The 24,753-nt window shown below is 32.9% G+C and overlaps 5 protein-coding genes across 5 annotated transcripts in view; 2 read left to right on the plus strand and 3 right to left on the minus strand.

Moving 5' to 3' along the window:
• Positions 1 to 10,554, plus strand: part of LOC122630823 — a 28,055-nt gene extending 17,501 nt beyond the window's left edge. Inside the window, exons 2-5 of the mRNA XM_043815787.1 lie at positions 5,747 to 6,053; positions 6,608 to 6,922; positions 7,786 to 8,496; positions 8,590 to 10,554. Coding sequence (XP_043671722.1) covers positions 5,814 to 6,053; positions 6,608 to 6,922; positions 7,786 to 8,496; positions 8,590 to 8,808 — 1,485 coding nt within the window. The 5' untranslated portion in view covers positions 5,747 to 5,813 and the 3' untranslated portion in view covers positions 8,809 to 10,554. The remainder of the gene's footprint in view (positions 1 to 5,746; positions 6,054 to 6,607; positions 6,923 to 7,785; positions 8,497 to 8,589) is intronic.
• LOC122630827 (defensin-2-like) lies at positions 3,424 to 5,170 on the minus strand. The gene is made up of 2 exons (XM_043815793.1): positions 4,781 to 5,170; positions 3,424 to 4,371 (listed from the first exon to the last, which is right to left on the minus strand). Exons 1-2 carry the CDS (start codon positions 4,872 to 4,874, stop codon positions 4,178 to 4,180), a joined length of 288 nt encoding a protein of 95 aa, XP_043671728.1. The 5' UTR covers positions 4,875 to 5,170; the 3' UTR covers positions 3,424 to 4,177.
• Positions 10,555 to 10,696: 142 nt separating the features above from the next.
• LOC122630825 (peptidyl-prolyl cis-trans isomerase-like) lies at positions 10,697 to 13,116 on the minus strand. Its single transcript, XM_043815790.1, has 4 exons — positions 12,813 to 13,116; positions 11,654 to 12,007; positions 11,498 to 11,587; positions 10,697 to 11,399 (listed from the first exon to the last, which is right to left on the minus strand). The coding sequence occupies exons 1-3, from the start codon at positions 13,014 to 13,016 to the stop codon at positions 11,516 to 11,518; spliced, it is 630 nt and encodes a 209-aa protein (XP_043671725.1). The 5' UTR covers positions 13,017 to 13,116; the 3' UTR covers positions 10,697 to 11,399; positions 11,498 to 11,515.
• A 943-nt stretch (positions 13,117 to 14,059) lies between these two features.
• Positions 14,060 to 16,286, plus strand: LOC122630824 (guanine nucleotide-binding protein subunit beta-2). Its single transcript, XM_043815788.1, has 6 exons — positions 14,060 to 14,283; positions 14,393 to 14,538; positions 14,672 to 14,971; positions 15,072 to 15,273; positions 15,422 to 15,638; positions 15,794 to 16,286. The coding sequence occupies exons 1-6, from the start codon at positions 14,215 to 14,217 to the stop codon at positions 15,898 to 15,900; spliced, it is 1,041 nt and encodes a 346-aa protein (XP_043671723.1). The 5' UTR covers positions 14,060 to 14,214; the 3' UTR covers positions 15,901 to 16,286.
• Positions 16,287 to 16,738: 452 nt separating this feature from the next.
• LOC122630818 (neuralized-like protein 4) lies at positions 16,739 to 24,609 on the minus strand. The gene is made up of 17 exons (XM_043815776.1): positions 24,039 to 24,609; positions 23,607 to 23,822; positions 23,071 to 23,517; positions 22,794 to 22,994; positions 22,510 to 22,729; positions 22,275 to 22,371; positions 22,026 to 22,202; positions 21,592 to 21,900; positions 21,288 to 21,481; positions 20,886 to 21,175; positions 20,410 to 20,803; positions 19,981 to 20,302; positions 19,727 to 19,920; positions 19,445 to 19,650; positions 17,903 to 19,350; positions 17,666 to 17,815; positions 16,739 to 17,591 (listed from the first exon to the last, which is right to left on the minus strand). Exons 1-17 carry the CDS (start codon positions 24,195 to 24,197, stop codon positions 17,396 to 17,398), a joined length of 5,220 nt encoding a protein of 1,739 aa, XP_043671711.1. The 5' UTR covers positions 24,198 to 24,609; the 3' UTR covers positions 16,739 to 17,395.
• Positions 24,610 to 24,753: the final 144 nt, after the last annotated feature.

The raw sequence follows: 24,753 nt of genomic DNA on the forward strand, positions 1-24,753 counted from the left end.
GAGAAGGAGTAAATCAAAATTCTAAGGGCATTCTAACGGAGATCACGATCCCGATTGTGGTCGAATAATTGTATAATTAAAGACCGAGCTGGATAGGTCATCTTTAGAGATTCAACGCCATTGTGTCTTAGTGAGATATCGGAGATATAAAAGGATAAAGGGAAATAAATAGATACTTTATTACATTTATAACAATCCGCATATTAAAGATATACAACGCATATACATATCTATGTATTGATAAATGGATAAGTGAGCATAGATAAAAAAAAAATTAAAACTAAATTATAACAATTAAATTAAAAGGAACAGGCAGACAGACAGAAAAAGAGAAAGAAAGAAGGAAGGAAGGAAAAAGAGAAAAAAAGAAAAACGGATAGCCTACGAAACTTCTCTCTTGACTGAGTTTATGTGAGTTTAAAAGTCGTTCGACCTAGCCACAAGTACTCAGAGAGAGTACTGATAAGCTCATTCCTTTCAATGATGCAGCTTTAAAATTCCAGAAGCTATTTAACATGTCGACCGGCCACTCTTCGGCCAATCTCAGCCTCGAAACCGAGTTAAGGCCGGCATTCCGATCAGAGTTAATTTCTATCCTTAAACTCTAACAGACCAATCTGATTTCTCTTCGTTAAAGTTCTCTACGCTTTAACTTGCAAATTGATTCGAGCTTCTCGAGTTTCGAGTCTCGTTTGTTACGTGTCTCTCTTTGACGCGCGGTCGAAAATGAGACGGGCCTTTTAATCAGCTTTTCGGAATAATTGATCATTCTCTGAGGATCTAATTGCTAATTCTCTAGTTCGCTTATAAGAAGAAGAAGAAGATGCTCGAAAGTTAGAAGGATATGCTGTCTCTCTCTCTCTCTCTCTCTCTCTCTCTCTCTCTCTCTCTCTTTATCTCTTTTTCTTTCTCTCTCTCTCTCTCTTTATATGTATATGGATCGCGACAAAATTCATTGTAAATTCCATTTGCTAAAGTGAGAACAGACGATTTATAGAGACCACTATCACTAAATAGAATCTTTCAAGCTTTAAACGATGAACGATCATGAAGATCGACATTGCATTTAATCCTAAATGTCGATCCATAGGATTTACGTGGCGATATATCTAAACTCGAAGAACTGCACAACGTTAATTCCATTCGTATGACAAGCTGACAACTCCGACCATATTTATGTTCCGAGAGTTAAATGATCCATTCATTTATGCAAATATTTATCCTTTCAAGCAAACTGATATCGCATTCTGCTTTTCTCACTCTTTTGTTTTCTTTTCCTTTTTCTTTCTTTTCTTCTTCTTCACTCTTTTCTTTTCCTTTTCTATCTTGCTTTCTTTTAACAACTTAAAAAAAGAGATGTTTACATATAATGCGAACCATTGAGTTAGAAAAAGTTGATTTATTGACGAACGAAATGTGGAATCTCATAGTTGCCTCTGAATTTTATGATACCCAACGTGATAATGTAGAAAAGTTAACGAGAATACGAAAAATATGAATTTTCCCTTTGAACTGCGCAGTTATGAATCCTTTGTTAAAAATTTTATTTCATTTCAGTCTCACATTTTCTTTCTCTTTTTCCTATACTTTACGCAAGAGCTCTGTTTTTAATTCATTCTTTCTTTCTTCTCTCTTTTTCTTTTTCTTTCTCTATCTGTATCTGTCTCTGTCTCTGTCTCTATCCCTTTCTCTCTCTCTCTCTCTTTCTCTCCAGTCAAAAGTAATTAAATGAATTAATGAACCAAAATGAAAAAATTATAATCAAGTTCATAAAGATTTTAATATCTCAACTATTTGAAACGATCTTTATGCAAAAAAAGATTCGTAATAGAAAATCAATGTTTGAAGAAAACTTCACAAGATAAATGGATAAAAAAGATCCGCGCGTATAAGTGTTAAAGAATCGAGGACGACGGTGTAGTGCTTTTCATTTTTATTTTAAGGTTAAAGGGAAACCCTCACCCTTATGCTTACATCGATGGCTGCTCGATAAGAATATGATAATACCTAGCTGTACTTAAGGGTAGACTATATCAATGAAAAAAAAAGTAATATTAATAATAATAATATTAATAATAATAATAATAACAACAACAACAATAACATTTAAATAACATCGTGTATATTTTATAGAATATTATACTTATTAAAAAAACACATTATACATAAAAAAAAAAATTATTAAGACTGACATTTTTTTTTTTCTATTCTTTTTTTCTTTTTTTTTTTTTTTTTTTAAGATTTTTCTACATCTCTAAATGTTAGCTTTACATCAACGCGATCTGGTAAAAGGATATCACGAACGACAGGAAAATCGATACGACCGAAATATGGTTTCGTATTGCAAACGTAAAAGCGTACAGTATTACGACCTTGACGTAAGCATCCGACCAGGAGGTCGGAATGATTGATATCCGGATACGACAGGAAGAGAACGTTGTTCGTTCGTTGGAGCTTGGCCGATCTAATACGATCCGATTTACGCCGTTTCTGTCTCTGATAACAGACTGTTCCAAGGTATAAAATGTCCAAACGTTATCTTACAATTAATCGACGACGAGAGGAAATGTTTTATCGAACGAACTGATATAAACTTGATGGACATCGGTCAATTTTTAAAATATTCGATAGTATTTCGTTTAATATATATAATGATAATAATAATTATTATTATTATTATCATTATTATTTAATTTTCTTTCGAGCGAAATAATATCGATATATCGTAGGAAGTAATTAAAAATTTTATTACGAAGTACTAAAATTCTCTCTCTCTCTCTCTCTCTCTCTCTCACTTCCTCTCTCTCTTTGTATCCCAAAAATTTTTCAAAAGGTAATTTTTTTCTTTTTTCACGAAACTATCGACATCTATCGTCCTTTTTTTTGAAAATATAGAAAATACTTTGCGAACGTTTCTCCAACAAAAGAATTCTACGGTATACATAGCATCCAAACAAATAGAATTGTCTAGTTTGAATTTCTCGGAATACGATATCGAATCGTGTTTGATAGCAGAAACACTAGCTGACCGATACATATTCGATGAATCTTTCGTTTAAACTTTATCTATATAAAGAAATTCTATCGATCTTTATCGAATAACGAAACATATACACTATCTACGAGAAAAACATTTTCAAATATTTTTTATTACACGTCGTCATTTATCTGTGTCCTTGTATGTGAATATCTTGATCGCATATTTGATAAAGTATTAAAATAATCTACATATGTATGTATGTATTTTACTTACGTAGAATCGAAATATCTTACGGTAAAAATTATAGTAAATCACTGGGCATAGAAAAGGTTACCGCCTTTTCTATCAAATAAAAATTGAGAATATGCTATCAATTGTCACTATGTTGAGAATTGTAGGGAGAATGGGATGAAAAGTAAACGAGAATACAGTGAGCGAAGGAAAACGATTGATAGGACGTTTATTAATCGCTTCGTTGAGCATACGGGTGGCATACCCATTGTATTTTACGTAATGTTCGAAAAATATTGCATAGTGCAACGCAAAACGACGAGAGAATAAAAACAAAATGCATTCCCTAGAGATGTGTCAGCTTTTTTTCATTGAAATCGTAATAATAATTACAACGAGTCGTCGAGATAATAAATAAATGTATCGATATAAAGGCACAGTTATAGATGTTTTATTTATTTTTTCTTTTTTTTTTCTTTTTTTTTCTTTTTTTCTCTTTTTCTCTTTTCTTTTCCTTCTTCTTTTTTTTCAATATCATTATATTCATACATCAATTCATTGCAGTCGTACATCAAATCGCTTCATGATCACTAATTACATTAATTATCCGAGAATCACGAAGGAAAGAGACCATCTATATTAACATCGATTAAAATCATTTGAATTCTATCGAAAAGCTCGCGCAATGATATCTATGAATGATATAATAATCATAAACTATTTTTCTATCTGCTACGATAATTCATTAATGAAAAGAAAAAAAACTCTATATTAATAACGCTTAATATTGTGACGTTATTGCCAAGATTCCCTGAAAAATCTTTTCCTAAAAATCTAATCAAACAAATCGTTCATTTTGAAATAATTGTTACAATGTATAATCGATAAGTAAATCATAACCATGTATGAGTCAATGAGAAAGCGTAAATATCATATGGATAAGATGATTAAATAAGGACGATTAATCTAACCATTTCTGCAGACGCAGTATCCATTGTTACAAGTACCACCTCTGCGACCTTTGAATAAACATTTGGTAGCGCATGCAGCATGATTTGGTGTTACCCATTGAGAACTGAATGAAAACAAATCGCAGGTAAACCTACGAGCCCTGGCAGGAGCCAGCTGATTGGCATTGGCGCTTTCATCTTCTATGGGAGCTTTAAAATAAAAAAAAAAAAAAAAGTAAAAGATAAATAACTATCGAATAAAAGCTTAACGTGTTATTATATAAAAAGAAAAATATATTATAGTCCGATTCTCATTTCCAAGGATCATAAAAATCACTTTGATCCTAAATGAAGATAGATAGAAATGAGAATGTAAATCGAAAATACAAATTCAAATTTAATTAAATGATAAAATGTTGATATTATTCTGAAACATATATATTATAATCTTAATTTGCGATAGAAAATAAATTCTTCAATTCGATAGAATGAATGTTGAAATTATTCTGATACGTAATCTTAATTGTGATAGAAAATGAAACATACATTCAAATAGATAGAAATTTAAGAATTTTATCCATCCAGATAATGTATTAAAATATAATCCTTTGAAACTTACTCAAATCATAGATAGGTCCATCGTAGTCTGGTATAGCAAACGCCGAAACGTAAGCAATAAGAACGAAGGTAAAGATGATCACGAAGGTCCTCATGATTACTTGAAATGATCGATGATCGATTTTCCAACTTTGAAAAGTAATAAGAGACAGTTCGCTCTCTAGAATTTCGATCAACTGTTGTGCTTACGAACACGATTCCAAGCCCTTTTATATATCTTCGTGTAATTTCAAACCACATGGAACATCCTATTCTTCTTCTTCTTTTTCTTTTTTTTTCTTCTTTTTTCCTGATTGGTTTCTCTATCTAAAGAACACTTCCCTTTCTTAGCGATTTTCAACGGAATTTCCTCGTGGTTTTCGAGAACGATTATTGGTGGCTGCTTTATATTTTTATTATCTTTCAAAGAAAAGAAAAAGAAAATCCAATCGAGAGGAATGAACGTAATAACGAATTAACGAAGAGATACGATCGATAAATATCCTTTGATAATCTACTTTCAAACGTTTCGACAGATTTCACCAATTATTAACTCAACAAATTTATAAGATATAAATTTATAACTATAAATTTATAAATATAAACGTATGGTTCCATTAATATACAAAAAAATAAATCAACTAAAAAGAATATAACAATAATAATAATAATAATAATAATAATAATAATAATAATAATAATAATAATAAGAGAAAGTTAAAAGCTGTCTGATCTCCAATTAAATTTTCCAAAAAAAGAAATACTCGAGTATTATATGTAACTCACAAAATTTCTTTATCCAACGTAAATTTACAATTAATTCTGACTTGAATAAGTAATTATAATTTCTAATTGGATCTTTCAAAGAAATTCATATATATCGTAATGTCATAATATAAACAATGATAACACACAAGTACTTAAGATAGCAATTATCGTAATTGTAATTAATAAATATAGTTTACTTTTATTTTCTCTTTTTCTTCAGATAATCGTCTTTAATAACTAGAGAAAGAGATAGAGAGAAAGAGAAAGAGAAAAAAAGGAGATAAAGCATGAGAAGACAGTCGTTCGTTCCAAGTTTGAGTAGCGGAAGTACCGGGGAGCCGCTAATCGTCGTTGAGGAAAGTACACTCGGTGAGGAGGATGCCGAACGTCGAAGAAACGAATCTCCTCCACGTTGTCTGGATCCTGATTCTCCGTCCTTGAATCCCTATCTTCTTTCACCATGGAGGGAGACCAGGAAACATTCTCTACCGACGCCGCAATGTACATCCGGGATAACCGCATCCCAGGTAATCTTTTTAATATCGTTAGGAAATAATTAATTAACGAAATAACCTTTGTTGGTGGTAAACGATGCAAAATGCAATATAGGAATATTAAATTTTCATCGAATAATAACATCAATGATATTCTCTGACCAATATGCTCTGTCAAACATTTACAACGAGAAAGGATTAATTCGTATCGGTGATTATAAAAGCGATCTCGAATTGAAAATTATTTAAAAAGAATGTAGGACAGTCATTTCAGAATTTCATTTACATTGCACATCTCTCTTATTTTTTTTTTTTTTTTTTTTTTTTTGGATTTGAAATTATTTCGAAGGAAGAAGAATAAAATATATTTATCTCAATGAATTCATTTCGTGTTATAAATCAATCGGTAGAATCACCTTGATTCGATTACAATCTCGTTTTTTTCGTTCATTTATTTTTTTTTTTTTTTCTTTTTTTCTTTACTGTCACGTATCAATGAAAAAATAAATTCGATAGTTATTCAAAGAAAATATAAAAAAAAAATCGAATGGTCATTATCGAAAACGATATTTTTTTTTGCGCGGAAGGTACGACGTCTAAGCGAGAGGGGAGGAGAAGGATCGGGTCCATCGCCAAGGGAGGCTGCTTTCCTTGCTACGTTATCGCAAGCACCACAACCTCAACCCGGTGGGAGAAGACATTCCGTAGTGACGATCTCAAGGGTACCACCAACTCTCTTCGGTCGCAATCGTCGAGAATCTATTGCTGCATTTCCACTAGCTGGTGCTTCAAGGATATTACCAGGTCGTCGGGATTCAACCGGACCACCGAGCAACACTGGAAGTTCTCATAATCTTCAATTGGATATAATGGACGACATAGCCAAGATCAAACCAAGAAAGGTATAATTTTTCCTTTTCTCTTGTCTTTTTTTTTTTTTTTTTCTTTCTTTATTTCCAAGAGACCCGATAAATTGCTTTTCCTCGTTGGTTTGTCTACTTCGTTTTATTATATATCGTTTTCGTAAACAAATAAAACTAATTCGACATTTAAAATTAGCATATTCGAGAATACATTTCCCTGAGGAATGAGTTTTATTGAAATGAGCTATGGAAACAAGAGAGAAAGAGAAAAAGAATAAAATATAAAAGATAAAATACCAACGGAAGTACGATAAAATAACACGAGTAGAATGTATGTGTCCATAATGTAGCGTCATTGAGTATAATTTATTTTACTGCTCGCTTGAGTATTAACTCGCAAAAGTGATTCATGGTAGTAATCCTCCTAGCACACACTTAACGCGAGTTTGAAAGCGTTCCTGTTAGACATTAGCTAAGTACACGAATAGATGCTCTAATTTAGAGGATTTTTCCAAAGTAGAAGAATAATTATTAGGATTATATTACAGCGAAAAGATGGTTAGCTCGTAACGATCAAGTCGCGACTTATACGAATTACTTCTCTCGTTGAAAAGTATAATTCCTTAGGGGAGATTATAAATCATGATCGTTGCTAAAACCATTTCCATCTGTCCTCTATTATTGTCAATCATTTTTAATAAAATTGAACATGACATATTACGCATCTATCTATCTATCCATTTATCAATCTAATACGTAACAAACCTGTTCTTTGTTCAAAAGAATATATATCATTCCCGTATAATAGATAGAAGCAAAAAAGGAAAATCGAGTTAATGGCGAGCCAATTTAGTCTCTTTGTCAACGTTTCTCAAAGGCAATGATTTCACTTTGTGTCACAGGTACGCCTGAAAATGTTCAAAACGCCATCACGAGAATGCGTTTGCGAGATTCAACCTTTAGAGGGTAACAGTTCGAGTCAGCACTACACGCAATATCAAAAGCGACGATTTTCCGAGTTTCCGATACCCACAGTATCACCGACATCGAATTCATCGATAAGAAGACGAGCTTCTGAAGTACCTAGGCCACCTACAGCAACGACACCAGCATCTGGCACGTCTGCGGCTGGTATCGTTTGCTCGAATACAGATTTAATATCGATTTTAAGCTCGTTGACATCTTCGGCGACGGAGATAAACAGATGCGGCGAGGACGCTCCACCCTCGTTTTCTCGAGAAGACGGCAAGTCCAATTGGTCGAGCAAAACGACCGAACAGAAACGTAACAAATTGAAAAGCTTTCGTTCAAACAGTTTCGACGTATCGATTTTACACGGTACGACAAATAGCAAACAGGCAAGTCCAGGTACGAAATCAACAACTTCCTCGATCATGGCTCCGTCCAATTGGTTCACCAAACGGCATCAACCAATGTGGAAGAAACAAAAAAGCGAGGAATCAGCAACTTCGAGTTTACCTTTTAAATTCGATAAGTCGAAGGTCGTCCGCGCGGTGAAGGATACTTTGAATAAATCACCGCCGTCGAAGGACAACGAGACAAGGCACAAGGTCGTTTGGGATGATACCAGCGGTACGAAGGTTGACGCACAAGTGAGACTCTACGAAAATATTTATATTTTTTATTTATTTCTCTATGTGCTCGAATTTATAATCCCATTCGTTAATTTACCTTCGATCGAGCAGGTCCTAGGCAGTGCGATCGAGAAAATTCTAACTGCCCAGAGAGGGAACGACACGGAATCCGCTTCTTCGTCGAATGGAAAACCATCGGTTTCGCCTAACAAATCGAGACCCGGGAAAATGACAGCTTGGTTTTCCTCTGGTGGAAATAAGGAACAAGAACAGACTGAATCTTGCGAGCCATCGATCTGCTCATCTCTTAAAGATCTCTTCGTAAAGTAGTTTGCACGTAACGGTCTATTCGTTCCATGTATCGTAATTCGCGTTAATCCTTCTCCTTTATTCGAAAATGATTCCCTTTTCGCTCTCGTTGTACATTTTATAGGACAATAGAACATGGTGATGATAGAGAACGTCTGTTAGATCGAAATCGTATAGTTTCTTAAGAAACGGAGAATTATTATTGCGTTTTTTATTTAATTTTATATATATATATATATACATATAAAAAGTATATATATTAAAATATATGTATATATATATATACTCTTGTTAGAATGAGATTAGTCATAGGAAAAAAAGGGCTTACGTTTTCAAGTTTAGAAAAATGTATATCTAGTCGCATCGGATAATTGACAATCTGTGGACTCCTTGTAAATTTCTCTCGTTAGTCTCGATTGAGTCTTTATGAAATCTTATATATCTATTATATCAAAATAAAAATATTATTTGATCGATCCTCTCCGATCTTATATACCTATATCAAAGAGAGATTAAATATTTATTAAAGAGTAAAAGTCAACAACATCTAAAAAATGCATGTGATCGTTCCACCTACCAATGTTTACATGTAAGACTTTAAATGTGCAGAAATCACATATTAGACGGCTTCCTTTGCGAAACGTTCGAAAAGAAGACTAGAAAATTGCACCTCGTACCGACTAATTCCCATTGATATTTCTATTCGAATAATTTTATTCGTATTCGTTTAAAATAAAAATAAATAAATAAATAAATAAAAAGGAAGCTCGAATATCATCGTTCTGTCGATAAAAAACAAAAAAAAAAGAATAAAAAAAAGAAAGAAACAGAAAAAGAGCAAAAGACTTAACAATCGTACGACTTCGTTTTAATCTTATCACGTTGAAAGATTATTAATTTTGATTACTTCATTTGTATTAAATTAAAATCGATATAGACAAAAATTACGAAATATAATATAAGCGCATACACGTAGTTTGCTTTAATATTAATAAATCGTTTGTCGTTAGAGTGAATTATAATGGAGGTATTCAGTACTATTAAGTACTATTTTGCGTTGAACGAGAACAAATGGTGCATTAATAATCATACTAGTCTAAGCAGAGATACCTAACAAATCTCAATCGGAGCATGAACTCATTAAAGTGTATAACGATGATGACTGCGTCGAATAATATATATACATATATAATATACGTTCACCTTTGCGGGCCGAAGGTTTATGAATTGATTGTAATATATTATATACCTATTTATAAAAAATAAGCAAAAAAAATGTCATGATACATATACTTTTAATATCGCGCAAATTTGAGTTGCACCTTATACATACCACATACACACACACATACACATATGTATGTATGTACGTACACAGACACAGATACACACAGGGACAATTAGATTATCGAATTATCAGGATTACCAGTGTTTAATGTCATACCCTAAGAAAATATATAGTCATAGATCACCCCATATAAAAATAAAAAGATTAAATATCCAATTAAAACCGATCAAATAAAAGTTACAAAATCATGGATATAATTATCTAAAAGTATTTTCTGCTAATAGATCGGATTATCTTATTAAAAAAGAAAAAAAAAGTTGAAGACTTATTATCACGAACAAATGTAAATATAGATAGATGTAACTTATATATTATGATACCAAAAACATTCATGTTACTTTCTCTGTATCAGTGTTGGGAGTAATTGCAATGAGATTATTGAATTATAAATCTGGATAATAAAATTCTTGTCTCATCTATATGTGTATAAAAAATATATATATGTATATATATATATGTATACTTTTTCCTTCGATATATCCAATCTTCGCATTAACAAAAATAATTATCGTATAATTCGTGGATCGTGGTCAAAGATCAAATCAAATGATGTACATCTCATAGATTTCTGAGAACAATTTTATTTTACAGAAATCGGAACTATTCAAACTGTTGCATCTACATTTTTCGACGCTGGTGCTCTACAAGAAATTCCAGATAACTCACACTTTATTGCCTGCGTTACAGTTTTCTAACAGTCAAGTAAATATCGATTATAATACACCTCATATAAAGGAATGATTTATAGGTATAAAAACGACGTGTATACTGAAAAATATAAACACGTGTCTATGTACTCAAATGCAAAAGCACAATAGAAAATTTAATACGACAGATCGACACTGTAGATGAATGCATCATTAAAATACATTATACTTCCCAAATATTTACTAAATTTCTATTCGAAGATAGTAAGCATCTAATTTCTAATAATTACCAGAAATAAACCACATAGAATGAAATTACTGTAAACGCACGAGATGAACACTTTGCTTTTAATACATCATGCATAGGTCAACATTTTACGGAAGAATGTGGATTTGACATAGTTTAATGTGACGTATTATTTATAAAAATACAGGTCAAACATGTTCGTACAAATAAATGCAGAAATATAACCAGAAATGTATTATTCTATATTATTGAATTTCTGCAAATGGCTCGTATGTCGTCATCCAATGTGTGGATAATAGCAGAAGTTATTAAACGGACGCAAAACCTTCTTACTTGCAAGCCATGTTTTCATTGATAGGAGGTTAATGCACTGGCATTGGAAATAAAGGTGACATTTAGACAAAAAATAGTATTAGGATAATAAAGACGTTAAGATTTGCAACAGCTAAATAAAAATGTAGTCATTACAGTAGCTAGTCAAACGATCTACAGTTGTCCACATTCCTGTATCACGAGCTTTTTGGTGGTCTGTCCACTCTGCGAACCCATAGCTTCCATCTAAAAGAAAACTTGGTAAGTGCTATGTACTTATCTAAAATATATTCATATATAAGCATTATCTACCTTTTTAACAATATCCATTCCCTCTATAACTTTTCCAAACACGACGTGCCTGCCATCGAGCCAACTGGTCTTTCCACTCGTAATGAAAAACTGACTACCGTTAGTATTGGGTCCAGCATTTGCCATAGACAGAAGGCCGGGTTCCGTGTGTTTCAAAACAAAGTTTTCATCTTCGAATCTTGTCCCATAAATTGATTTACCACCAGTGCCATTGTGGTTAGTAAAGTCACCACCTTGGCACATGAAATTAGGGATCACTCTGTGGAAGCTGCTATTTTTGTAACCAAAACCTTTCTCTCCCGTGCAGAGAGCTCTGAAATTTTCTGCCGTTTTAGGGACGATATCTGACCTCAGCTAAAAAAAAAAAAAAGAAATATCGAATAAAAAAATTATTCTTTACAATTCTCCACTTAGTTACAAAATAAAGAAATATCGTTATCCTTTACTTAATATAACATAAATCAGCAGTATTTGTTACAATAACGATGTAAAAATAAACGTCTAGACATGTTTTTTTGAAAATTTAACAAAATTTCCACGGACATTAGCATAAAGTTAATCGAGGATTTAATTATGACATTAAATTTACAAGTCACAGTTATATCATAGTTATTTGAACTCTCGCTCTTATCAGATAACCGTGAAAAGAAAAGAAAAAAAAAAAAAGTGAAAAAAGAGAGAACGAGAAAAGAGAAAAAGAAAAAAAAGAGAAAAAGAAAAACCACGCTCGAAGAATCCTCTCTACCTGTGTTTTTTCTCTTCACCTCGGCGAACAATTATACAAATGCGGAAGTGATTCTTACGCGGCATGAAAAACACGCTATGATCGAATCGGCGAGTGGAAAATTTTACTGGAACGATGAAGCACGAGGAAGTCAGGGTCGAGGACACGAAGTTACGAAAACACTAGAATAATTATGCACCAAATAAAAAAAAAACTTCCAGAAGTTCCGTTCCAAGTGCAAATAAATAAATAATCGATTAGAAGTTACGATTAACCATAATGGAAGAAGATTTAACGATAATTAATAAACGGAAATAACGTTTATTACAGCCGGCTTACGAGTAGAAGCAAGATGGCCAACCATGCCGGAATTTTCGAGGAAGTTCCGCGGAACTTGTGTAGAATCGGATAAAAGAAATGCTCATTTTTCATTACCTCCATAACGATGCGACCCATAGGTTTGTCATCGGCGATGACATCAAAGAAAACCCGCGGTAAACTCATTTTCTTGGCGACTTTAGCAAAATCTCGCACGAACGTAAGGAAGGACGGTCGACTCGGGCGGGCGGTGGCTCGCAAATGGCTCGTATGGCTGAAAGTCGAATCAATTGACAGCCGGCAGATCGATCTCAACGCCATTTCCTACGCTCGTTCTTTACGGAAATCGACTTTGATACGAGCGATCTTATATGTTTACTTAATGCAAATGCCTTCAAATGCTTTTCCAAACAAAACCTTGCTGGTTTTGGCTATTATTATGTAATAAAAACCGTCTTTTTTACGATGGTATATAAATGGTTATTGAAAAGATGGACGCGTTATTTGAGAATGCGACCAATCGAAAAACTCGAATGTCGACTCTCACGTTAAGAAGAAGGCGACCAATCGAAGGAACGAACGAAGTAACGAATTAGAGATTTAAACGTATTTCCAAAATGTAGATTAATGAAACGTAAATTCATGTATTGGGTTGGATAGCTCTTTGTAGAATAACTTTTTCAACGAAATAAGTTGGCATACATAGTTTGTGGTTATATATAGAACTTACGTAATTTCATTAACATTCCATCGACTTGCTCGATAAAGTCAGAATCTATAATATCGATAACTGTCCTATCGATCGTATCAGTCGATAAATACAGATATCGACTTTATTGATCAACTCAATGAAATTGTCGTGCATTGAAAATCGAATCTCGTAATAATAAAAAATAAATGCATAATGTTTTCGCGAGTTACGTAAGGAAACGTCAAGGAAAAAGATTCAATAAATCAATACTTTTAATGATGATGACGTCGGTATTGCTATCTTTACATATTTTAATGTTTAGATAATAATTCAATTTAGATATGCATATTTTATTCATGAACGATCAAAACGATAACGAATTGAAACTTTCGATTAAATTAATTCGTATCGATGAAAGAATGGATATAATTTTTTCGTTTCATTTAAAATCTAAACATTAATATCTTTAATTAAAGATACTTATCCAATTAGTCATTTGAATAAAACTAATATAGATCTTTATAAAAACCTATAGATATTGTAATAGGGGTTACTGTACATATAGGTAATTAAGTTATGTGTATGAGCCAATCTAATGCTCAACAAATGAGATTAACCATCGGTTTTAATACGATTACTAGGGCAGCAGGCTAGCTACCTCTGTGGCTTCTTTTTCGTTTCGACGGAAATCAGTTCGTATTGTTCACCGTGCAGTTCTTCGTCTTCGACAAGACTTTGCTTTCTAGCTGAATACTCTTTATTTTTATCATTCTCGAGTCTACGACTCCTTTGACAATTCGATATTATTATTACAATTAATAAGAAAAAATGGGAAAGGACGATCCAGAAACAGCGGCCTTGAAAAAAGAATTGGAGGATCTCATCAACAAGTGCAAGGTTTATTACCGATTCGAATTCTTTCGCATTTGTTCCACTTTATTATTTATTTATTTATTTATCTTTTTAATTTCGATGCACCGTCATACAACTTAATAACGCGTTACAGGAGGATCAGAAAAAACAGCAGGACACTACTTTAGAGGAAGCATGCGGTAGCGTAGCGGATGCTCCAAAAGTAAAATTATCTACGAAGAAGTTATTGAAAGGGCATATAAATAAGGTGAACTCGGTACATTTCAGCGGCGACAGCAGGTCTGTTATTAAAAAATAGATTATATTTCATTATTGATATTAAATCTATGATAATCGAAATAATTGTACGAAGTAGAACGTTATTCTATCCATCATCTTTTTAATTATCTCATTCATAATTATTCTATCTCAGACACTGCGTAACAGGATCGTTGGATGGAAAATTAATAATTTGGGATTCCTGGACCGGAAACAAAGTCCAAGTAATACCATTACGTTCAGCTTGGGTAATGTCAGTGGCATTTGCACCTTCCGGTAATTTTGTTGCCTGCGGTGGAATGGATAATATGTGTACCATTTACGACGTTAATAATCGCGATGCCACCGGCTCTGCTAAAATCACCCGAGAGTTACTCGGTTATGAAGGATTTCTCTCATCTTGTAGATTCCTCGAGGACAAAAGAATTATTACCGGTTCCGGCGATATGAAAATGTATGTTATATCTATTTATATCTACGATTTTTCTTTCTTTTTTTTTTTTTTTTTTTTTTTTTATCAAATGATAAAGTTTCATTCATCGTTGCACTTTCAGTTGTATATGGGATCTCGAGGCGAATAAAAAAACTACAGATTTTTGTGCACACGCGGGAGACGTTGTAAGCATAAGTCTTTCGCCTGATGGTAACACCTACGTAACTGGTTCCGTTGACAAAACATGCAAACTTTGGGATTTACGAGAAGAAACTGCCAAACAGACGTTCTTCGGACACGAAGCCGATGTCAATTCCGTTTGCGTGAGTAGAGTTTATTAGTTACCAGAGATTCTAAAAATATTAAGCTTTATAATTTAAAACTTATTTCATCCTGCGAATCTATCTCATTATCTTTTCTATTATGACTGTTATGTATCAATGCATCAAATTTCTTCACTTATCTTCATAGTATCATCCTTCGGGACAAGGTTTCGTAACAGCTTCGGAAGATAAGACAGCTAGACTGTGGGACTTCAGATCCGATCAGCAATTAGCAACGTTCAAACCACCAAACTCGAATCCAGGATTTACATCCTGCGGATTATCGCTCAGTGGTAGATTCATATTTTGTGGAAGCGACGATAATTCTATTCACATATGGGATACGTTGAAGAATCAACATAATGGTAAATGATATATACGTATACACATATATTGTTTTATTCTTTTTTTTTTTCAATTTATATATTCATGCGCGAGAAAAAAAGAATTGCCATTTATATCATCGAGAAAAATTTGTTTAATACGTCTAATTTATATATCTTTCTTTTATATTTTGAAGGTATTCTATCGGGTCATGAGAATAGAGTAACATCGCTAAGTGTTACTAATAATGGTATGGCAGTAGCCAGTTGCTCTTGGGATCAAAATGTTCGAGTTTGGGTATAAAATGTTTACAATAAATAATCATTCCTTATAAAATGCTTATGAGAAACAAAAACAACAAAAAAAAAAGAAAAAAAAAAGAAAATAAATACGATGATTAAAAAAGAAATTACAAAGACATTCGAAAATATGCATTACGATTTGAAATTGTTTGATAACTGTACATATTTGAAAGTCATACAATAATGATTATTTCCAGTTGTTGTCACGATAAAACAATTTATAGAGGGATCGTTCGATACAATAGGTATTTATGTTTATACCAAGAAACTACATTTCTTATAATTTAGTTTAATAATTTAGTTGATCTCATATACTAATCAATGAATGCATACATATAAATGCCTGGTGACTTTTAGAAGAAGAAATATAATTTACGTTGTAACGCATTAATGAGTTTTTCATTTTTAATACAAATGACGATTTATAGAATTTTATTGACAAAATTTGAACGATGCTCTAAATGTAAATGCTAATCCTAATTGTTCTCACTGTGAACAAACATTCGTATTCTATTTTTATTCTTATTTAATCACAAAGTGGAGTAATTTAATGATTGCCATTAAAAGGAAAAAAAAAAAAAAAAAAAGAAGAAAAAAAAAAAAGAAAAAAGAGTAATTAGACAAATGTTTCAATTGTTAAATCAAATATTTCTAAACGAAGTGGAGAAAAAAACGTTGTAAATGTTTCGTATCGTTTCGTGATTAGTAGGAATATTTTCGTCGTAATAAAAAACTGCAATAAAAAAGTACATTTGGAATAAATTACTTTCTCTCTCTTTTTTGTTTTTTTTCTTTTTTTTGTTTTCTTACGAGTAGATAAGAAAAAATATATATATATATATCGTTTCAAATAAATCATTCGATATATTGTAATGAGAATTGCCATTGTCCTTTTTATTTCTATTATATAACGTGCATATTACACGAAACTTCATCAATGCTGCAGAATAGTGCATTTTGAGAAATGTATTGTGTATCTAATAACGCAATCATTAAGATTTGGTGTTTATTAGGCGCGAAGCACAGAAGTCAAAAATACTATGTCCCTTTGGACATATATAGGGAACTTATTATTGTGCAGGTATATCCATATGATTCACGTTCATATAAACTTCAAACCTAGGCCACCAGTTACGTTGACGCCGAAAGAAATGATCTCTAAATGTGATACACGTGTATTCATAGAGCACGCGAAGATACTTCCTTCCTTTTAACTTTTATAATAACTTAATATTAAAATAATCGAAACCTTAAGATATATCTTTTCATACGAGACAAATCGATTGCAGTATACAATATATAATAAGATTTATATTAATGTCACAACACAAATGCATGTCGTAACTTCGACGGAATCGAATATTGATCTTTAATTCTTACCACTGCTGTATCACGACGGTATTTATTTACACCGACAGAGTTCATAACTGAAAATAAAAATGCTCTTCGCGTATTCAACGAGAATTAATAAAATCGACATACTTTCGAAAGAAAAATTAAAATCCATCCAGATGTATCAGCAGAGCCACGATTACTGTAGCACCAGCTTCTTTGGTAGCCCATTTACTAGATTCAAATTGAGATTCAATATCATCCTTTCCACTTGGTCCTATCGTGTATGAACCAGGTCTTACCAACAATTGGAATGCAGTTGATGCATTAAGTTTTTTATTTGATTGATGATCGATGTATCTATACGATATAATCAATCATTTTAATTTGTTATTTCCATCTTTTTCATTCTTTAATATTACTCATCTACTTACGGATATTTTTTAACGAATTCTTCCGACGCCGCGTAATTTATATTCGGTGAAAATATTACTTGAGGATTTTGGACTTCGTTCTTCGTACATATTAAATTACTCGCATCTAATTGTTCCTTTGTCATAAGTTCACCTCTGTCGAGAATTAATCTGAAGAAAATATATTTTTTATAGAAACTATATATATATATATATATATGTGTGTGTGTGTAATATAAGTAAATTCTAATTGCAAACCTTATGGCATCTAAGCGTATCCCATAGAAAGAAACGTGCCATTTATCTGTAGTACTTTGTGGGATTTGATTTGCATTGATACTTTGTCTCAAAGGAAATCTTGCCCAGCCTACAGGCAACGCGAATTCTGCCGGAGGTTCACCCTTTTTACAAATAGTATTATCTCCTTCTGCCTTGTAACAAGCACTGCAGTAACACAATGCATCGTCCAGTGAAAAAAATTCATCCGGCAATACGAGTGATTTTTTAAGCCTCATACATGCTTTTAAATATTCGCATTTCTTTGTGACCGATGAAATACTTCCAGGAGTACATGGTAGTGAAATATTTTGTATTGATGGTATTGTGTGATTATTTGTCATGTTGTGCTGATTTGAAGATACCACGCCATTATTACAATTATCATTCGTTAAAGTAACATTATCCCAATTAATATTAGAGTGTAATTCATGAAAGCTGGAGGAAGTATTATTTGATATTTCCGTTGATGAATTATCCAATACGCTTGGTGCAAGATTTTGGCAAGAAAACGAACCAATTTGTGACATACTCAAAATATTAACGGGTACATTATTCTGGCTCGTAGTTATACTAACAATTTGACTATTGGATGCTATACTTTCGTTGATTGCATTATTAGCGTTGTTTGAATTAATAGCAGAATTCAAATTAGTAATATTTGTAGCGCTAGTAGTCGTGCCATTCTTAATATTAATATTTGTTGCATTATTTATTTCTACATTTGTACATTCATTTCTAATATTTAAGACGTTTGCGATCGCTCGATGTTCCGTATGTATATTCGTTTCGTTAGAGTTATTTTCCGACTGATTATTTTGCAAAGTATTGTTATCATTTATTTGACTTGTATCTTCTGTGTAACTTTTAGTCTTAGTGCTTTTTCCTTCGTTACCTACGTCCGAGCCAGAATCTAAATTATTCGAGTCGGGAACACTCGACGTCGCTTTATTTTCTGGAATATTGTTTACCAGATTCGTATCATCGTTACTATAGGATACTGCTGAATAATTTCCATCTTTCGTATGAGAACTACATTGGCTTGGTATGCTCGGAGAAGTTGATAACGAAAGATCCGACGATGTAGCTGGAATTGCATTTTCTTTTTCATGACATTCCAAATCGGCTTTCTCTCGAGAATTTTCTACGTCATCCAATTCTGTTCTAATACATTCGGTAGCAGATGCAATTGTACTATTATCAACAACAACAGAATTCGAATATAATTGATCTGTTCCTGCTATTGACACTTGCTCGCATTGACCATACAAATCAACCACAGCATACACGTATGGAGACACATCTGTTGCTGCTACTCCTTGATCTACACCATTAATATATAAATGAAGTCTGCAGTCTTCATCGATTAATAAACCTACTGTAGCATTGCACTGTAAGTTTTCTAACGCAGAGCCATATTTCGTTTTGACCTAATTCGATTGGAGAATTTTTTTTTATAAACAACACAAAATTATGGAGTGACAAATATTTTTAATATTGTTAAATACTTTAAGAGATAATTACCCTCATGCCATTATGAAATATCCAATCGCTACAAATGATCCACGAGTGCTTTTTAAAACCAAGCGCTGTTAATGGGAAATTAGCTTTCTCTGGTGCAACGCAAGTAACGCCACAAAGCATATTGGATACCCATCGCTCGTTCAATTTCTCAATTTTTATTTGAAATAATTTACCTTTTATTAATGGACGACTAGACATTACCACACCTGTAAAACGTTGTTGTACGAATGATAAATAATCTGTTGATTATCTTCCACTTCCTAGTATTCGTCGATTTTGTACCTTGATTATAACTTGCAACTCTTCTGGCTATTACTTTTCTATCCAGTTCAATATTCCTACCATGATTTTCATGAAATTCATAATTCCAATTTGTTTCCCCACTTAAGTGATTTACTGCTTGTGTTGGTGTAAGTGTAGTATCATTAGCTAATTTTCCTTCGGATATATCGATCGATGTATCCATTCCTGCATCACTATAAATTAAAAAAAATATATATATATATATCATTTCATAATTATCGAATATAACTTACTTTTTTATAACAGGTGGCATAGGATCTAACAATAATTCCAACGAATCTTGTAATCTCAAACTTGCATTGGGAGATATTGCCGTATTCTGATGTTTGCTACTTGTAATATTTATTGCAACAGTACTCCCAAAAAGTTCAATAATTGCATATACCATCTCAGGCACATTAGATGCTGCTATACCCATATCCTCTCCATTTATATAAAACTTCAAATTGCCATCATGCGTTCGTTTCATTCCAATTTTATCACCAACACAAAGCCATTCCAAGCTTGGGCAATAATTTGGACAAAGAACATACCCTGAATGTCTTATTTCATTTCCTAAATACGTGCAATCGATCATACGTATTAAATATGTTTGACGCTTTATTTATAAGAAAAAAAAAAAAACTTATTGAGATAATTCACATTATAGATTCTATACTTGCCTGTTAAGTACCAAGCATTTGTTGGAATAGAAGTTATATCAGGTACACGATTGGTAGGTTTCAACCAATTACCAGATTCATTGCTTATAACTCCTATTTTTAAACAACCGCTCCATTCAGAGGCAGTTTCTTGAATGGCAATTTCAAATATTTCATTATTGTCTAATGGAGTTTCGCTTAATAACACAGCATTGGTATGTTCTCTACGTCTTGTCGCTACTGTCTTTTCGTTATTTAATTGAATATTTGAGCCAACGGACGCGTGAAATTTATGCAAAACTTCTGTTTGAGCTTGTGGTTGGATTACAGATGTAGGTTGCTGACTGGTACTGTTTTCTGAGGGAATGTATTGCTGTGTTAATGGATCTCTACGTTCTGGCAGTACAATTGTAACCTAAGGAAAAGTATAAACTTTTTTTTGTTTTTTTTTCGTTCATTTAGATAATTTTTATATGTGACTCATTTCAGTATTATACCTGTGCACATTGACCATATAAATTTATCACAGGATAAACGTGTAAAGGTAAGCCTGTACATGCTGGACCTTGATCTACACCATCTAAATAATAATGTAAACTTGTGTCTGCAGATCGCATCATACCAATACGATTTCCTTCCACTAATTTATCTAAATCACATGCATAATTGTTACGCAATGTAATGCCGTCTCGTATTACAGCGGAACCAGAAAGCATCCAAGTATCATGATCGATATCCGTCATCGTAGATGGAAATTCCAGTTCATCTGGTCTGATAAGTGTAACCCCTGGGAGATTTTCCTAATATTAATACAAGGAAGGCAGCTACACTTTTATGATACTCAAATTTAAATTTATAAAATGAACAATCGAAAGCTTCTACATTACTACAAAGATTACCTGCTTCGATAGCTCCAGACCACCTATCTACCATTTTATCAATGGTTACTTCAAACATTTCACCATCGCGTAAAGCCCGATTTGCAATAACTATAGCTTCGTTGAATTCACCTAATGCTCTTGGTCTGGATGCTGTTAAACCATTATTTGTGATACGTGCATTTTTTCCATGTACATAGTGAAATCTCAAATCACTATTAAAGTAAAAATAAAAGTAATATATTGATTATATATTCTCTTTTTATACCATGTACTTACTTATCAGAAATAATTGTTGAATTTGTGCTTATACGAAATAACAAACCTGTACAAAGTTGTATTACTGAAACTAGAATTATTTGTGGTAGGACTATAGAAATCTGCAGTATCCACTATAGTTGCTTGTGCAGCCTGACCATATAAATCTATGACACCATAAACTCTTTCTGGTACACTCATTGCAGCAGCACCTTGATCCGCGCCATTTACATAAAAATGCAATGTAGCATTATCTTTTCTCATAACTCCTACACGATCGCCAACTTGTAATCGATCTAAATTTTGTCCATATTGATCTATCATAGTTGTTCCATTGTGCATCACTCCATTTCCTGTCATCATCCAAGTACCTGATCTGTAATAAACACGAGTAATTTCAAGTAATAAGACACGTGGTAATCTTGACATTCACATGTATAAATGAATATAATAAACTTGTCAAATAGCCATAATATTATTTGTAAACTCTCATACATATACCTAACATTAGTCATTGTATAAGGAAATTCCAATTCTGTTGGTGAATGTGTTGTTACACCTATTTCGATAGAACCTGCCCATTTAGACACGATTTTATCTAATTTCACTTCAAATAACTCATTTGGTTTTAACGGTCGTGAGGTTAATACCACTCCATTATTGAAGTCATCTATGGCACTACAAAGAAGATAATTATAAAAGAGTTCTCCAGTTCTCTCAACGAAAGAAATAAACTCATGAATTAATTACTTAGGCCTGTGTGCTGTACGTCCGTTATTAATTACTTCAGCATGTGTTCCACAACAAGAATGAAACATGAGTCTATCTGGTGGTTCTTCTTCTGGTTCTACAAAGGAATGTATAAATTGTCTTCCTCGTTGATAAATGAATGCACGTTTATATGTATCCCATCAAAACTATGGTGGTAGGAGAACCAATTAAGGATATTACATAAACCATAAAACAAGGACACTACTGTCCTTACCGTTCAATCCTTGTAACTGCAAAGTGTTTCGTCGCGTGACTAAGTTCTGTTCTTCCCTTTCATCGCGATCAACAATGGTCACCTTTACAGTCATTCCATAAAGGTCAATGACACCCCATACACCTGCTGGTACTTTTGCAGCGACTCCTTGATCAAGCCCATTAATTAAATAATGGAGATTTCCATTACTTTTTCTTATCATCCCTACCCTGTCTCCTTCCTAAAGAAACGAATATAGTAATGTCTTGTAGAAAAGATACTTTTTAAGTTCACCTAAAACTTACTCTAAGCTCATCTAAATTGAATTCTCCATATTCACGTTGAGTGCCTTTTCCATTAGTTAAAATACCACACCCAGACATCATTGTTGTACCAGATCTCATATTGGTCATTGTTGCTGGAAATTCTAATGCAGTAGGACTATGAGTTGTAACCCCAACTTCTATACTACCAGACCATTTGTAAACAAGTCTATCTATACGAATCTATGATCAAGCGTTCATTATTTGTTATTTCATCAATATTTCCTTTTTTTTAAATATCATGTTTTTATAAGCCTACCTCAAAAAGTTCATTATCTCGTAACGGCCTGTGTGTCATAACAACGCCATTATTAAATTCATCAATCGGTCTCCGCCTCTCAGCTGTTCTTGCATTATTAGACAATTTTACAAGCGCACCCACTCTTTCATGGAACCTTAAACGATCTTCTCTAATAGCAGCAGGGCTTGGATTTTTCGGTAAACTAACATTTACATTAACATTTAAATTAACATTCAAGTTAGCGACTAGATTAGTTGTAGATGAATTGGATGATCCACCGAGAGGATAATCATTATTAATTTCAACCTCATCCTTCACTTCATTACTAATAGGTAAAAGTCTTGGATGAGTAATGGTAACTTGAACACAATCTCCATACATGTCTATAACTGCAAATAAACGCTCTGGAATGTTGGTTACCGCAATGCCTTGAGAAACCCCATTAATGTAAAATACAAGCTCGTGCTGTAATTAAAAAAAATGTAATTAAAAAAAGAAATAAATAACAATACATGCCTTGCATGCCCAGAAGCATTAAATAGAAAGGAACATACATTAGAGGTTCTCATTACACCCAAAGTACTTCCCACATCCAGACTACTAAGATCTGTACCATATAACTCTACTATTCGTTCACCATCGTGCACTATGCCAGAGCTAGTCATAATCCAAGATCCATGGCGAAGATTGGTAGCACAAGCAGGTAATTCCACGGTTTCAGGATCACATTCTGTCACTCCAATCTCTATACTACCGCTCCATGATATCATCTGTCATTAAACAAATCTTTTCAATATTTTATGAAAAAAATCTATCAATATCTACAATAAAATTTCGACTACTATTTCCAACACTCACATAACTTGTTTGCGAAAAGATAACACTAGCAAAATAGAAAACATAAACACGCGCGACATTTGACAGATCCAGATCCTGAATAGTATACCAAAAATTGATTTGCAAACAACAATAGTATGCGGTCATACCTTTTTATCAATACGGACTTCGAACATCTCATCATCTTTAAGAGGCATAGCACTAAGTACCAATCCATAGTTATATTCGGAATAATTTCGAATTGCGGTACAATTATTATTTGTTAAAGTTACACGATGACCGCCTCGCCGATGAAACATGTCGACCATTTACTGTGTCCATGCAGCGATATACATATATATATGCAGTAAGATTTGCTATAATGTATGTAATACTATCCCCGCGCAATTGGTGGTATATAACGATCAGCGCTAATTGGTTAAAACTTAAGACGAAGCACCAATAGCGTACAATATCACGATGCGCGGGCCATGTTAAAATTAATTCAAACTATAGATATTGTCCCTTTATTCTTTCGACTATAGTTCTAGAACTTACAGAAACTATAGTTTTACAGAGAGAAAGAGAGGAAAACGAAATATCTTCAATATCCAGAAATATAATTTGGATCAGCCCTAAGGTTTATTTCATTGATTCTATTTCTCCTTCGTATACTATCCCGACGATGTTACAGCAGTATAGATAAAACAGCAGTGCGACAAATGTATATAATACATTTATATACATAACCTGCATATCAAATTATAAGAATGAATTAATAATAAGAAAATAAAAAAATAAGAAAAAAAAAAAAACAGAAGTCGTATGAAATTGTATTTCATAGATCCTCGGTATATTTTCATCGCTTTTTTTTCTGAAATAAGA

Source organism: Vespula pensylvanica, chromosome 7 (genome assembly GCF_014466175.1).
Source record: "Vespula pensylvanica isolate Volc-1 chromosome 7, ASM1446617v1, whole genome shotgun sequence".
Taxonomy (NCBI): Eukaryota; Metazoa; Arthropoda; class Insecta; order Hymenoptera; family Vespidae; genus Vespula; species Vespula pensylvanica.

Coding starts and splice junctions, on each gene's coding strand:
- LOC122630827 (XM_043815793.1), bottom strand. CDS start 4,874: ATGAGGACCTTCGTGATCATCTTTACCTTCGTTCTTATTGCTTACGTT. Junction 4,372..4,780: donor TGGACCTATCTATGATTTGA/GTAAGTTTCAAA, acceptor TTTATTTTAAAG/CTCCCATAGAAGATGAAAGC.
- LOC122630825 (XM_043815790.1), bottom strand. CDS start 13,016: ATGGCGTTGAGATCGATCTGCCGGCTGTCAATTGATTCGACTTTCAGC. Junction 12,008..12,812: donor TGGGTCGCATCGTTATGGAG/GTAATGAAAAAT, acceptor TTTTTTTTTTAG/CTGAGGTCAGATATCGTCCC. Junction 11,588..11,653: donor GAATGGATATTGTTAAAAAG/GTAGATAATGCT, acceptor GTTTTCTTTTAG/ATGGAAGCTATGGGTTCGCA.
- LOC122630824 (XM_043815788.1), top strand. CDS start 14,215: ATGGGAAAGGACGATCCAGAAACAGCGGCCTTGAAAAAAGAATTGGAG. Junction 15,274..15,421: donor CCGATGTCAATTCCGTTTGC/GTGAGTAGAGTT, acceptor TTATCTTCATAG/TATCATCCTTCGGGACAAGG. Junction 15,639..15,793: donor GTTGAAGAATCAACATAATG/GTAAATGATATA, acceptor TATATTTTGAAG/GTATTCTATCGGGTCATGAG.
- LOC122630818 (XM_043815776.1), bottom strand. CDS start 24,197: ATGGTCGACATGTTTCATCGGCGAGGCGGTCATCGTGTAACTTTAACA. Junction 23,823..24,038: donor AAGTCCGTATTGATAAAAAG/GTATGACCGCAT, acceptor GTTTAATGACAG/ATGATATCATGGAGCGGTAG. Junction 17,592..17,665: donor GAATTCGTTAAAAAATATCC/GTAAGTAGATGA, acceptor TATATCGTATAG/ATACATCGATCATCAATCAA.